A 15,131-nucleotide genomic window follows, 5' to 3' on the forward strand; every position below is an offset into this window, starting at 1 on the left:
ACATGAACAGGTAAATTAGCCTAATTTAATTTTTAAGAGAGAAATGAAAATCTTTCTGGTATATATTTTAGTAATTAATAACAGATCAAAATTTGTTGGCAATATAGCAACTGTTATATACAATATATTTGAATCTAATATTGCAGTTTGATTAGAAAGAAACAAAGAGTGTAAACTAAGAAGATACATTTATATGGTAGGAAAGAAAAACAATAATGATCAAAAGATTTTCAAATAAATAAAGGAAAAATTAGAGTTGATTGCAACAAACATAAAATAATGACTATGAAACTGAAGAGAGAGAACAAGAGAGTCAGGCCCAGCTGACCAGCTAGAGTTTGGCCTGGACTTCCTCAGACCTAGATGACTTGGACAAGAATGATCAGCTGTGAAGACTGTACTTCATGCATGGAGGAGGATAGAGAGAGTTTGACTGGATTCAGAAAGTGCCTCCTACCACCCCCTCAATGAGTCTTGAAGTTAAGGTTGAAGGCAACAACCTCCCTTTGAGAAAGTATCTCTTATTTTCTCTGACTGATTCTGGGACAATGTCAGGCAGCTTGTAGATGATTCTGTGTTCATTGTACACAGCTGGAATGACCAGGGTCCCTCAGAGACTGGTATTTGGAGAATTGAAAAGGCCAGAGAAAGATGACAATAGTTATGCAACAAGAGACTAGAGTTAATTTAGAGACCAGAAGTGATGTTAGGAAAGAAAATAAAAATGGAAATTACAACTGAATAGATGGTGGAAATCAGTGAAAATCTGGGTCTCTCACATGTATATTTTCCAACAGTGCCTTTGTCTATGGACTTAGATAGCATAGTTGCCTGATAAATATTTCATTGTCTCAGTCTAACAATAGATTTTATTCCAGAATCCAATTGTTATATAGCAAAACTTCAGTATGTTAGAGAAAATGTTGATCAGCATAGTTTTAAGCTTTGTATGTCCTTTGTTTGCAGAGAGTCAGGCATAAATGAGCATTTGTGATTAGACTTTTCTAGTGCATTTCTGGTGTCCTGTGCCTTGGGCATGACACAACAGAGTCTGGTGTTTATCTTTTGTTAACTGCCAGATTTCTCTGGAAAAAGCCTCCATGCAATACATCATCTGCAGTGTTTGCTTTGGGTATACATATAAATACATGTTGAATGCATTTGTTATGGATATTGGGGTTTCCAAAGCCAACTTAAGTAAAACAGTGTGAGATGAATGATGAAGGGGACCTTCTGAAGGAGGTATGAAATTAATAATCAAAATATTATTTACCTAAATATCAACAGCAAACTTTTTATTATTCTATGTCAACTATTTGAGTGCCAGAATGAATCAGGACAACTTGGTTATACTTGTTTTATGTCTGCACTGGGGAAGTTTGTGAAGGAACTCTCTATGACACATAGAGTATACAAATGTAATAAAAATTAAATTCTGAATTTGCATTAGAAAAGTGTATTTGGTTTGATTAATAAGTTAAAATAACTTCATTTGAAGCATAAGTATGATGTTAAAATTTTTAAGCCTATTTTGATTGTTATTGAGAGCCAAATCTGTTTTTCTCAAAGTTTTTATTTCATTCAAACAAAAAATGCTTTGAGCTTAAATGATTAAAGGTGAGAAGTCATTTTCAAATTATATTTTAAAGTGATAACCACTCATCTGCTCTAGAATATCTTAAACAACTCATTTGTCAACATGTAGCATTTCTCATTATTTCTTAACATGTCTATACCCAAATTCAGCTTCTGTTATTCTCACAGACCATTCTGAATGTACACAGGGAGAGCATGCTGTAGTCAAGTCTTGGAGTATTGAGTTTTCATTAAAATTAAGAAAATACCATGTGTGAGGCACAATGGTAGACCAATATACTGTGTTTGAAATAGTGGGAAATAGAGAGTAGACTCCTCAACCTAGTGGAGAAGACAGCTAAAAATGTAAGGAAGAAAGGGGTCATTGCTGTGTATGATGAGTATAAGCAGATGGAGATGAGTTCTTTCCGCAAGGAAACCAGGTTACACTTTGTGAAGAAGGGACCCACTGAGCAGTGGCTGTGGTTTATCAAGCAGCATCCTGTTATTGTCAATGGGATCAAACGACAGAAATAGTTGAGTAAGAGAACAAATTAATCTGAAATTAAACTTGTAATTGCAAGTGATGGCTTAGAGGAAGAAAATAATTAGCATGCATATCGTTAGCTTTCTGAAATTTTGATTTCTAACTATTTAATTTCATCTTGGATTAGCTTTTACTACTTCTAAGACTATGGCAGAACTGTGTTTTCTCCCACACCTTCCACGATTTTAGTTAAGGATTTCAGATGACCCAGTTTTTTTTTTAATCTGTAAAAGTCACATTCTCCCCAAGATGAGTGTGGACCAAATGTTGATAGTTCACTCTTAGGAAAAAAGAAAAGAACAACAATATGTTTTTATAGTACACAGTTTTTAAAACAAAAAATATGCTATCTTTTGGATAAAAATTCCTTGCCAATTGGGTTGGAACATTATATTTAGCAGATGTAGGGAAAAAAGGTGAGTCTTGGTGTCCACTTGACCTAATTTTTCACTGAATAACCTCCTGTGTGCTCTCCTGCATAGGGTCATATTCTCAGGAAGAGAAAGAATATGGAAGGAGCAAGGAAGATGGTGTGTGACATCCCTTACCAGTTAACTGGTGCCTTGAAATGGACAATGATTGTGTTTCATACCAGATACTCTGGTAATGTGAGCAGCAGCAGCATGACGTTAACTGCAAAAGCTAAAGGCTCAATAGATTCAGGGGGGGGCACATTGTGTGCATAAAGAAAATGCCCAGAATGGTCATGTCCCCAACCTGAACAAATTCATTGTCAGAATCTTCAGTAAAAATGAACTGTTATTAACCTTAGGTATGGTATGATAGTCTCTAAAGAATATCTTACTGACATTCTCTATTCCAAACAATGTCATGGAGTCATGTGTTCAGCCAAATTCTTATCATTGAAAAGATATTAGATCAAAAGCACATTCTTATTCCTCAAAATAGACCCTATTGGTGTATGAAACAGTGAAATTGAGTAAAATACCAGCACATCTACTTATCAAAATTAAATCTATTTATCAAAAACCTTGAGTGTGGTACTGAGTTGGGTGATATGCCAAGTGAGTTGGGTATGATCTATTAGTTGGGTAAGCCTCCTCATCCTCTGCAGCCTCTGTGTGTGTTGGCAGAAAGCATGGCACCGGGGAAGCTGATGGAGGCCACTGCACTCAATGCTAGAGACTTACCTCCCACAACTTTCCCTACTTTTCCTGCTTTATGATATTGTCTGTGTAACTTTATCAAGACTTCTTAATCCTGTTTTTATATCTTGAAGGTGCTCTGTCTTTTAGGATTCAAAGTTTCGTTTTCAGATTTCAAGGTTTTTAGTTTATTTTATACTTATTTTTATTTGCTCAAATTTACCTCCTTCCAGTTCATTAAGTGCCTCTATCAATGTTAAAAAATTAGGTTTGTGTTTCACAAGCAGTGGTTAAGGGTACATTCCTTAAAGTCAAAATGTCTTGTGTTTTAATGTCAATTCTACTGCTTGTCAGCTGTGTCATGTGGAGCAAATTATTGGACTTCTCTGTGCTTCATTTGGGTATTAATACTACCATATGGAAGAGATTTTTGTGGTGGGATTAAATGCCTAGATACATGTAATGTGCTTTGCATAGTGCTTACAATACAGTGAGCACAAAGCAGAAGTTGTTTATCATACATACTTTATTATATTGCAGACTGAATAATAGTATCTCCTAAGCTTTCATTTTTACAGGCTTGAAGAGTTTTACACTTTTTCTTTGCATGACAGAACTTCATTTGCTTTTCCATGTGATAATGATAACAATTATATGTGATATACATTTATATAGATAAACACACATCTCTTTACTTCCAGCCCATTAACTCTTTCTTAAGGTACAATGATGAGAACTATATTTAGAATTCTAGATACAGGTACTTTATGTTTTTTAAAAGATAGAATGCTTTCTCCTGTCATATTTAAAATATTTTGATATTCCATCTATAGTTTTATAATGTTCTTGGATCTTCTTTGAACTGTTTTCTAAGAATCTATTATCATAAATGTACATCATATTACATAATATGCTAAATGCACATTTAAAATTCTTACAAGCCTTTTCTGCTTTTTAAGCATATTTGTTGCTTTCCTGCCCATCCACACTGTCAAAAATTATTTTAATCCTATCTACACAGATAAATATACTTAGGTGCAAAACCTTAAGTTTCCTAAAGGTGTCTTTTTTTGGTTCACTTATGGAAAAGCAAAATAAAATTGGTGTACTAGCACCAAGCCTGGGGAATTGACTTAATTTTTTTCAGCCTCTTCTGTTATTTAGATTTCTGTTATGAAAATAGCATGGTTTTAGACCTTTGGAGAAGGAAATTGCAATCCACTCCAGCATTCTTGCCTGGGAAATTCCAAGGACAGAGGAGCCTGATGGGCTATATGCAGCCAATGGGGTTGCAAGAGTTGGACATGGCTTAGTGACTAAACCATCACCATACCCTTATAAGATCATTTTTTCCCTTCTCTAAAGCTATTGGCTGGGCATGCTTTTCCTTTATAGAGTTTTCTGTTGCAGATTTTTCTTTGCTCCCAAAGTTGCAATTTGGTGCTGATGTTGTGTAATTGCCGTCTTGCTGGGAATGGAAGCGAGATACAGAGCTCTTCATATAAGAAACAGCCGTATCATTTACATTGTGAAAATTGCTTCACACAGAGGTTTTTTTATAAAGATAGTTTCTCTACATTTCTTAGGTGGATGTGGATATATATTATATTCCAACTAATCTACCAACTAGTATCTATGATCAGCTAGCTCAGTTCAGTCGCTCAGTCGTGTCTGACTCTTTGTGACCCCATGGACTGCAGCACGCCAGGCTTCCCTGTCCATCATCAACACCTGGAATTATACAAACTCATCCATCAAGTCGGTGATGCCATCCAAACATCTCATCCTCTGTCGTCCCATTCTCCTGCCTTCAATCTTTCCCAGCACCAGGGATTTCCCCAGTGAGTCAGTTCTTCACATCCAGTAGCCAAAGTTTTGGAGTTTCAGCTTCAACATCAGTCCTTCCAATGAATATTCAGGACTGATTTCCTTTAGGATTGACTGGTTGGATCTCTTTGCAGTCCAAGAGCCTCTCAAGAGTCTTCTCCAACACCACAGTTTAAAAGCATCAATTCTTCAGCACTCAGCTTTCTTTATAGCCCAACTCTTAACATCCATACATGACTACTGGAAAAACCACAGCTTTGACTGGATGGACCTTTGTCAGCAAACTAATATCCCTGCTTTTTAATATGCTGTCTAGGTTGGCCATAACTTTTCTTCCAAGGAGCAAGCATGTTTTAATTTCATGGCTGCAGCTACCATCTGCAGTGATTTTGGAGCCCTAGAAAATAAATTATCTCACTGTTTCCACAGTTTCCCCATCTATTTCCCATGAAGTGATGGAACAAGATACCATGACCTTAGTTTTCTGAATGTTGAATTTTAAGCCAACTTTTTCACTGTCCTCTTTCACTTTCATCAAGAGGCTCTCTAGTTCTTCACTTTCTACCATAAAGATGGTGTCATCTGCATATTGGAGGTTATTGATATTTCTCCCAGTGATCTTGATTCCAGCTTGTGCTTCATCCAGCCCAGCATTTCGCATGATGTACTCTGCATATAAGTTAAAAAAAAGCAGGGTGACAATATACAGCCTTGACATACTCCTTTCCCAATTTGGAACCAATCTATGTGACCTGCATACAGATTTCTCAGGAGGCAGGTCAGGTGGTCTGGTATTCCAATCTCTTGAAAAATTTTCCAGTTTGTTGTGATCCACACAGTCAAAAGCTTTGGCATAGTCAATAAAACAAAAGTAGATGTTTTTCTGGAACTCTCTTGCTTTTTTGATGATCCAACAGAATTTGGCAATTTGATCTCTGGTTCCTGTGCCTTTTCTAAATCCAGCTGAACATCTGAAAGTTCATGGTTCATGTACTATTGGAGCCTGGCTTGGAGAATTTTGAACATTATTTTGCTAGCATGTGAGATGAGTGCAACTGTATGGTAGTTTGAACATTCTTTGGCATTGCCTTTCTTTGGGTTCGGAATGAAAACACATTTTCCACTCCTGTGGCCACTGCTGAGTTTTCCAAATTTGCTGGCATTTTGAGTCTGGCACTTTCACAACATCATTTTTTAGGATTTGAAATAGCTCAACTGGAATTCCATCACTTCCACTAGTTTTGTTCATAGTGATGCTTTCTAAGGCCCACTTGACTTCACATTCCAGGATGTCTGGCTCTATTGAGTGATCACACCATTGTGAGTATTGTGTCGTGAAGATCTTTTTTGTATAGTTCTTCTGTTTATTCTTACCACCTCTTCTTAATGTCTTCTGCTTCTGTTAGGTGCTTTATTTTGCTCATCTTTGCATGAATGGTCCCTTGGTATCTCAATTTTCCATCGAGTTCTCTAGTCTTTCCCATTCTATTGTTTTCCTCTATTTCTTTGCACTGATCACTGAGGAAGGCTTTCTTATCTTTCCTTGCTATCCTTTGGAACTCTGCATTCAAGTGGATATATTGTTCCTTTTCTCCTTTGCCTTTCACTTCTCTTGTTTTTTCAGCTGTTCGTAAGACCTCATCAGACAACCATTTTGCACTTTTGCATTTCTTTTTCTTGACAATGGTCTTGATCACTGCCTCTTGTGCAATGTCATGAATCTCCACCCATTGTTCTTCAGGTACTCTATCAGATCAAATCCCTTGAATCTATTTGTCACCTCCACTGTTGTCAGGGGTTTGATTTATGTCATACCTGAATGGTCTAGTGGTTTTCCCTACTTCCTTCAATTTAAGTCTGAATTTGGCAATAAGGAGTCCATGATCTTAGCCACAGTCAGATCTTGGTCTTGTTTTTGCTGACTGTATAGAGCTTCTCCATCTTTGGCTGCAAAGAATATAATCAATCTGATTTCAGTATTGACCATTTGGTGATGTCCATGTGTAGAGTCTTCTCTTGCATTGTTGGAAGAGGATGTTTGTTATGACCAATGTATATCTATGTTATCTTATTGGAAAAGTGGTGAGAATCTATGGTAGTAGAACTGAAAACAGTCTGGGTCATCCCTAAAACCTGACTGTCTAATCTCTTTGCAAATGAGCTTGAGGATAAGATAGATGACGCTTTTCTAAAGAGGCCATCCCATTTTATCCCCTTATATTAAGCAAAATTCTGACTCTCTGTGACTCCCCAAAAAAATGTATCTGTATTTTCCATGTATGCTTAGTTTCACTTCAATGACTGAAATGACACTTAGGTTGGAATGTGAAGTTTTTTAAAAAGACTCAAATTTCTTGTTACTTTTTTATAAAGCTACTCAGTACTTAGTATTCTTAAGGACAACATTTTTAGTTTTCAGTATTTTGTTCCTGTAAACTTTATGTATAATGAAGAAATGAAAGAATGGTTTCAAACAGCATATTTAATTCTCCTGCTTTCCATGTGTGAAGACAGATAAGTTACTGCATCTTTCAAAGACTCAGCTACCTCAATAGGAAGATGGTCCTAATGATACTTTTCATTCATGTAACACATGTTTACAGCTTTTTATCATGTATTATGTTTATATTCCATGGAACAATAAGCAATTTATTTTTCCTAGAGCTTCTAGACCTAGGACTGACTGATTCTAGGTGTTCATTATTTAAGATGCATGGTGTTAATTAGTATTGACACATTAAAACTGGAAACAATTATTAAAGAACTTATATTAGAAAATGAGCCATTACAATAACTATTCACAGCAATACTAAACTATTTTTAAAATTTTTATTTTATTTTTAATTGGAAGAGAATTACAGTGTTGTGATGATTTCTGCCATCCTTCAACATGAATCAGCCATATGTATACTTAATATATGATATTTGTTTGTCTCTTTCTGGCTTACTTCACTCTGTATAATAGGTTCTAGTTTCATCCACCTCATTAGAATTGACTCAAATGCATCCCTTTTTATAGCTGTGTAATATATGTATGACATCGTCTTTATGCATTCTGTCACTGGACATCTAGGCTGCTTCTATGTCCTAACTATTGTAAATAGTGCTACAATGAACATTGGGTGTACATGTTGTTGTTTTTCAGTTGTGGTTTCATCACTGTATATGCCGAATATTAAGATTGTTGAGTCATATGGAGTCATGGGGCTTCCAGGTGGCACTAGTGGTAAAGAATCCACCTGCCAATGCAGGAGATGCAGATTTGATTCCTGAGTTGGGAAGAGCCCCTGGAGTAAGAAATAGCAACCCACTCCATTATTCTTGTCTGGAAAATCCCATGGGAAAAGGAGCCTGGCAGTCTACAGTCCATGGGGTCTCAGAGTTGGACATGACTGAGCACACACACACACACAGTAGTCTTATTCCTAGTTTCCTAAAGCAATAACCATACTGTTCTCCATACTGGCTGAATCAATTCATATTACCACCAACAGGGCAAGAGGGTTCTCTTTGCTCTACACTCTTTCCAGCATTAATTATTTGCAGCTTTTTAAAAATTATGGCACTTATGACTGGCCACCTGATGCAAAGAACTGACTCATTGAAAAAGAACCTGATGTGGAAAAGATTGAAAGCAGGAGGAGAAGGGGATGACAGAGGATGAGATGGTTGGATGGCATCACTGACTTGCTGCAGATGAGTTTGAGCAAGCTCCAGAAGTTGGTGTTGGACAGGGAAGCCTGGTGTGCTGCAGTCCATGGGGTCACAAAGAGTCGGACATGGCTGAGCGACTGAACTGAATTCTGACTGGTGTGAGGTAGCTTTGATTTGCGTTTCTCTAATAATGAACAATGTTGAGTATCTTTTCATGTGTTTAACAGCCATCTGTATGTCTTTTTTGGAGAAATGTCTGCTTGAGTTTTCTGTCGACTTTTTTATTGGGATTGTTTTTCTGGAATTGAGCTGCATGAGATGTTTATATAATTTGGAGATTAATCCTTTGTCAATTGTTTCATTTGCTATTATCTTTTCCCATTCTGAGAGCTGTCTTTTTACCTTGTTTACAGTTTCTTTCATGTGCAAAATCTTTCAAGTTTAATTAGGTCCCATTTGTTTATTTTTTACTTTTATTTCCATTACTTTAGGAGGTGGATGATAGAAGATCTTGCTGTGATTTATATCAAAGAGTATTCTGCCTATGTTTTCCTTTAAGAGTTTTATAGCTTTTGGTCATACATTTAAGCCTTTAGTTCATTTTTAGTTTATTTCTATATATGGTGTTAGGAAGTATTCTAATTTCATTCTTTTACATGTAGCTACCCACTTTCCCCAGTAGTCCTTATTGAAGAGACTGTCCTTAATCCATTGTATATTTTTGCCTCCTTTGTGAAAGAGAATGTACCCATAGGTGTGTGGATTTATCTCCCAGCCTTCTTTCTTCTTCCATTGAGCTATAGTTCTGGTTTTGTTGCCAGTACCATGCTGTCTTCATGAATGTAGCTTTGTAGTACAGTCTAAATTCAGGAAGGTTTATTCCTAGAGCTCTATATTCTTTCTAAAGTTTGCATTTGTTATAAAATGTCTTTTGGCTTTCATACAAATTGTGAAATTGTTTGTTCTAGTTCTATGAAAAACACCATAGTAGTTTGACAGGGATTGCATTGAATCTATAGATAGCTTTGAATAATAATCATTTTCACAATACTGATTCTTCCAGTCCAAGAACATGGTATATCTCTCCATCAGTTTGTATAATCTTTGATTTCTTTCATCAGTGTCTTATAATTTTCAGCATACAGATCTTCTGTCTCTTTAGGTATATTTAAGTATATAAATATTTATATTATTTTATTCTTTTTGTTGCAGTGGTGAATGGTATTATTTCCTTAATTTTTATTCATTATTTTTTATTACTAGTATATAGGAATGCAAGGGATTTCTGTGTATTAATTTTATATCCTATAGCTTTACTATATTTATTGATTAGCTTTAGTAACTTTCTGGTGGCATCTTTAGGGTTTTCATGTCATCTGCAAACAGTGAAAGTTTTACTTCTTATTTATTTTTCTTCTCTGATTGCTGTGGCTAGGACTTCCAAAACTACATTGAATAATAGTGGTGGGAGTGGGTACCTGTGTCTTCTTCCTGATCTTAGAATAAATATTTTCTGTTTTTCACCTTTGAGAATAATGTTGGCTGTGGGTTTGTTGTATATGACCTTTATCATGTAGAGGTATATTCCTTTTATGCCTACTTTCTGGAGAATTTTTTTTTAATCATCAATAGTTGTTGAGTTTTGTCAAAAGCTTTCTCTGCATGTATTAAGATGATCATATGGTTTTATCTTTCTATTTGTCAATATGTTGTATCACATTGATTGATTTGCATATATTGAAGAATCCTAGAATTCCTGGGATAAAGTCCACTTGATCATGATGTATGATCTTTTAAAGAGTTGTTGGATTTCATTTGTTAGAATTCTGTTGAGGATTCTTGCATCTATGTCCATCAATGATATTGACCTTATTATTATTTTTTTTGTGGCATCTTTGTCTAGTTTGGCTATCAGGGTGGCAGTGGCCTTGTAGAATGAGCTTGGGAATTTTCTTTCCTCTGCAATTTTCTGGATGAGTTTAATCAGGATAGGTGTTAATTCTTCCTAAACATTTGGTAGAATTCACCTGTGAAGTCATCTGGCCTGGGCTTTTGTTTGTTTGAGAATTTTTTAATTACAGTTTTGATTTCTTTGCTTGTGATTGGTCTGTTCAAGTTTTTTTATTTCTTCCTGGTTCTGTTTTGGAAGACTATACTTTTCTAAGAATTTGTCCATTTCTTCGAGGTTATCCATTTTATTGGCATATAGCTATTTGTAGTTGTCTGTTATGATCCTTTGTATTGCTATGTTATCTGTTATAACTTCTCCCTTTTCAATTTCTAGCTTTATTGATTTGAGTCTTCTCCCTTTTTTCTTGATGAGTCTGGCTAATGAACTGTCAATTTTGTATATCTTCTCAAAGAACCAGTGTCTAATTTTATTGGCCTTTGCTATTTTCTCATTCATTTCTTTTTCATTTATTTCTGTGCTGATCTTTATGGTTTATTTCCTTCTACAGACTTTGTGTTTTTTGGTTCTTTTTTTAGTTCCTCTAAGTGTAACATTAGGCTGTTTATTTGTTGTTTCTCTTGTTTCTTGAGGTAGGCTTGTATTGCTATAAAATTTTACTGAATTTCATAGGTTTTGAGTTGTTGTGTTTTTATCATTTGTTTCCCTGAACATTTTTATTTCCTTTTTTATTTCTTCAGTAATCTGTTGGTTCTTCAGAAGCATATTGTTTACCATCTATGTCTTTGTGTTTTTGTAGTTCATTTCCTGTAGTTCATTTCCAACTTAATCTACCTTGTTGTGGTCAGAAAAGATGCCTGAAATGCTTTCAGTTTTTAAAAATTTACCAAGGCTTGATCTGTGACCCAAGATGTGATCTATCCTGGAGAATGTTCCATATGCACTTGAGAAATCTATTTAGAAGATAAACAAATGTGAAATCTATTGTTTTTGGATAAAATGCCATGTAGGTATCAATTAGGTAAAACTGGTCCAGTGTATCATCTAAAGCTTTTTTATTAATTTTTTGTCTGGGTGATCTGTACATTGGTGTCAGTGGAGTATTGAAATCCCCCACTATTACTGTGTTACTGTTGATTTCCCCTTTAATAGTTGTTAACATTTGCCTTATTTATGTTGGGTGCACCTATGTTTATAATTGTTATATCTTCTTCTTGGATTAATCCCTTGATCATTATGTAATGTCCTTCCTTGTCTCTTGTAATAGTCTTTATTTTAAAGTCATTTTACCTGATATGAGTATTACTATTGCTGCTTTCCTTTTATTTCCAATTACATGGAATCTTTTTCCAGCCCCTAAAGGAATATCCACTATTGAATCAATAACTCCTATAAATACACATAGGGATATATAAAACATGAATTTTTATGATCTATCTGGGAGATCACTAAACTTTTCTTACTATGTGGTATGTATAATCAGCATCCATCAGAAAAGCAGAATCAATGGGAGGTTTTATATATATATGTATGTATTTGTGTGAATACATATACATATATATATGTATTTGTGTGTATACATATATATATACACATATACATATATATATTATATATAATATATATATACATGTAAGAGAAGATTTATTATGGAAATTAGTTTAAGCCTTTATGGGTGCTGGTTTGTTCATGACCTGTTGTCTTTAAGCTGGAGAACCAGGAAAGTCACTGGTAAAATTAAGCCTCAGTCCCAAGACCTTAGACTGGGGGCCACAGGTCTATGTCCAGGAGTCTGAAAGCCTGAGAATCTGTCCAAGAGGAGAAGATGTGGACATCCAAGCTCAAGAAAAGAAAGAGAATTCACACTCATTATACTTCTTTGTCCTACTAGGGCTCTTCAGCAGGTTGGATATTGGCCACAGTGGGGAGGGTAGATCTTCTTTATTCAGTCTAGTGATCAGATGCTATTATATTCTGGAAAACCCTGTCTTAGTCCATTCAGACTGTATTGGTCTTGGTTTTGTATACGTTCAGCCAATCTATGTCTTTTGCTTGGAGTATCTAGTCCATTTGCATTTAAGGAAATTATTGATATATATAATCCTATTGCCATTTAATTTATTGCTCTTGCTTTTTTTTTTTTTTTTTTTTAATGTAGACCTTTTCCTTCTCTTGTGTTTTCCTTTCTAGAGAAGCTCCTTTAGCATTTGTTGTAAAGCTGGTATGATGATGCTGGATTCTCTTAATATTTGCTTGTCTGTGAATGTTTTTATTTCCCCTGACTAGTCAGTTTGCCTACTCAGAAAGTCCTCCAAGATGTTTTCAAATGTCTCTGGACCTCTTGTGGACTGTGTGGGGTCAGCTCAGTTTCAGATCTTGCCTTTATCCAACTTGTACTTGCTTTCAAAGTCTACAATTGCCCCCACATTCCACAGTCTCAGGCTAATTGTGAGGATTTAATCTACTTCCCCTGCAACTGCAAGGGCAGTTTCCCCCTCTCCTTTACTCACAGAGCTCCTGGTGTTCCAATTGGGCCCACTTCTGCTATATGTTCCTTTCCAGGGCATGTTGTCTTCCCAGACCATTAGGGCCCAATTGCTCAGTTGTAAGTGGGGAGAGGGAGGGGTACAGCAGACACAGCTGGGCTGTGTTGGGATTGTCTGCCATGGCTGGTACCTGTGGGAGGTTGCCACAATCTGAGGCAGGTCTCGCACTTCCCCAGGAGAGTTGGTCCTGGGTTATGACTCCCTTGGTATAGCCAAGTCACTTAGGCTCCCAGGAAGATGTGGGCAGTGACCTGCAGCCACTCATAGTTTGGTGGTAGCTGTAATCCCTGGGGCCAAAACTGTAGCAGCCCCCCACCTTCCACTTTTGGCACTCAAGCCCACTTCTCTACCTCTGGAGCTGCAGACCACAGCTGGCTCACCCTCCTTCTTTGGCATTCGCTAAGGTGGGGTCCTTTGTTCTGCTAGCGGGTGGAGTTAGAGTACAGAGTCAGAGCCTTCTCATGGGAATGATTTTTTCCTTCTCTTGGGCCAAGACTTTTCTCTGGTCTGCCTCCACTGTGTCACACTAGCCCCCTCATAGTATCTTCATGGCATTCAACCCCAGTCCTCTTCCTGAGGTCTGACCCCTGAAACCCAAGTCTCTGTGCCCATTCCCCACTCTCTAAAGCAACTGTGAGTGTGTGAGCCGCTTCTCAGCTGAATCAGCTGAATTGTGCCCTTCAGCACAATCTCTGTGGTGAATTCTCTTTGTTTCGCCTTCTGAGCACCCACTGTTTTACTGCTCTCTGAGGTTCTACTGCCTTCCCAAGACTCCCCCTTGTGAGAGGGCTTCTGAGTGTGTGGACACGTTTCCTCCTTCAGGACCCCCTTCTGGGGAGCAGGTCCCCATTCCCAAACACTTTGTCTTGTTTTTTGTGTTTATCCTTTGCCTTATCTCATTCTGAGGAGATTGGTTTACCTTTTTGAAAGTCTGGGGTCCTCTGCCAGCATTCAGTATATGTTCTGTGGAGTTGTTCCACATGCAACTGAGTTTCTGATGTATTTGCTGGAGAGAAGGTGATTTTCCCAGCTTATTCCCCTACCATCTTGAAAGTCCTCCATGGAAAACAACTCTTTCTGAAAATGTTTAATTATTAAAAATCTAAATTTGGGGGGGGGGGGAAGGATTTAATTTTTTTGTTGTTGTTGTTTTCCATTTTATTTTTTGAGTTTCTGATTTTATCTTTGAATTTTGCAATGAGTTATTATCACATTTGTAATAAAGAACATTTGTAACTAATTACAACAAAAACCTCCAGAGATTTCATGTGTTCAGATGAAACCTCTTATAATGCGATACAGTTTAAGGATTAAAATTCTTTAAAAATATACAGATGAAGATCCAGTTTTTAGAATGAGTACGTCCCTGAATAGTGTCCATAAGAATATCTCATTTTCCATAAGTTGAGTCCTTGCCCATAATGATCTCAGGGACTCTAATTTAGTGTAAGACTATGGTGAGTTTGCAGAAGCAGCTTGGTGAAAGAAGTGAATCATTTACTAGACCACAAAGAAGTGTTTAAGTTTTTATTTATTATTTATTTAGGCTGGATCACCATATGGAACACTATATGGGTCCCTGACCAGGGATCGAACCCATACCCCCAGCAATGGAAGCACAGATTCTTAACCACTGGACCACCAGAGAAGTCCCTGAAGTTTTAAAATAAGCTCCAAATGATGCCTACTTACCTGGGTTTCCAGATAACTTAAAGGGAAGATAATTTGGCCTAGGTCTTAAGACATAGAGCAGATCAGAGTACACAAATATAGTTAACTACTAGGACTACAGAAAGTGAATATTTTGTAATTTTGATTCTTTTATCTGTTTCTAAATTTTCTTTATTTGCTTTTATATTGTTCTTTAACATTTGGAAAATTCTTTTGAAATATTAATATGTTTTAGCTATGTTATGAGGAAACACTGGAAGATTCTAAGTTTTAAAGAAGTAATGCTAACCTGGAAA

At 36.5% G+C, this 15,131-nt stretch overlaps 1 protein-coding gene across 1 annotated transcript in view; it reads left to right on the forward strand.

The window, feature by feature from the left end:
* Window positions 1–1,184: 1,184 nt before the first annotated feature.
* The window catches only part of LGSN (lengsin, lens protein with glutamine synthetase domain), a 65,897-nt gene continuing 51,950 nt past the window's right edge, over window positions 1,185–15,131 (forward strand). Inside the window, exon 1 of the mRNA XM_043894397.1 lies at window positions 1,185–1,242. Coding sequence (XP_043750332.1) covers window positions 1,213–1,242 — 30 coding nt within the window. The 5' untranslated portion in view covers window positions 1,185–1,212. The remainder of the gene's footprint in view (window positions 1,243–15,131) is intronic.

This window comes from Cervus elaphus, chromosome 33, assembly GCF_910594005.1.
Source record: "Cervus elaphus chromosome 33, mCerEla1.1, whole genome shotgun sequence".
In the NCBI taxonomy this organism is placed as follows: Eukaryota; Metazoa; Chordata; class Mammalia; order Artiodactyla; family Cervidae; genus Cervus; species Cervus elaphus.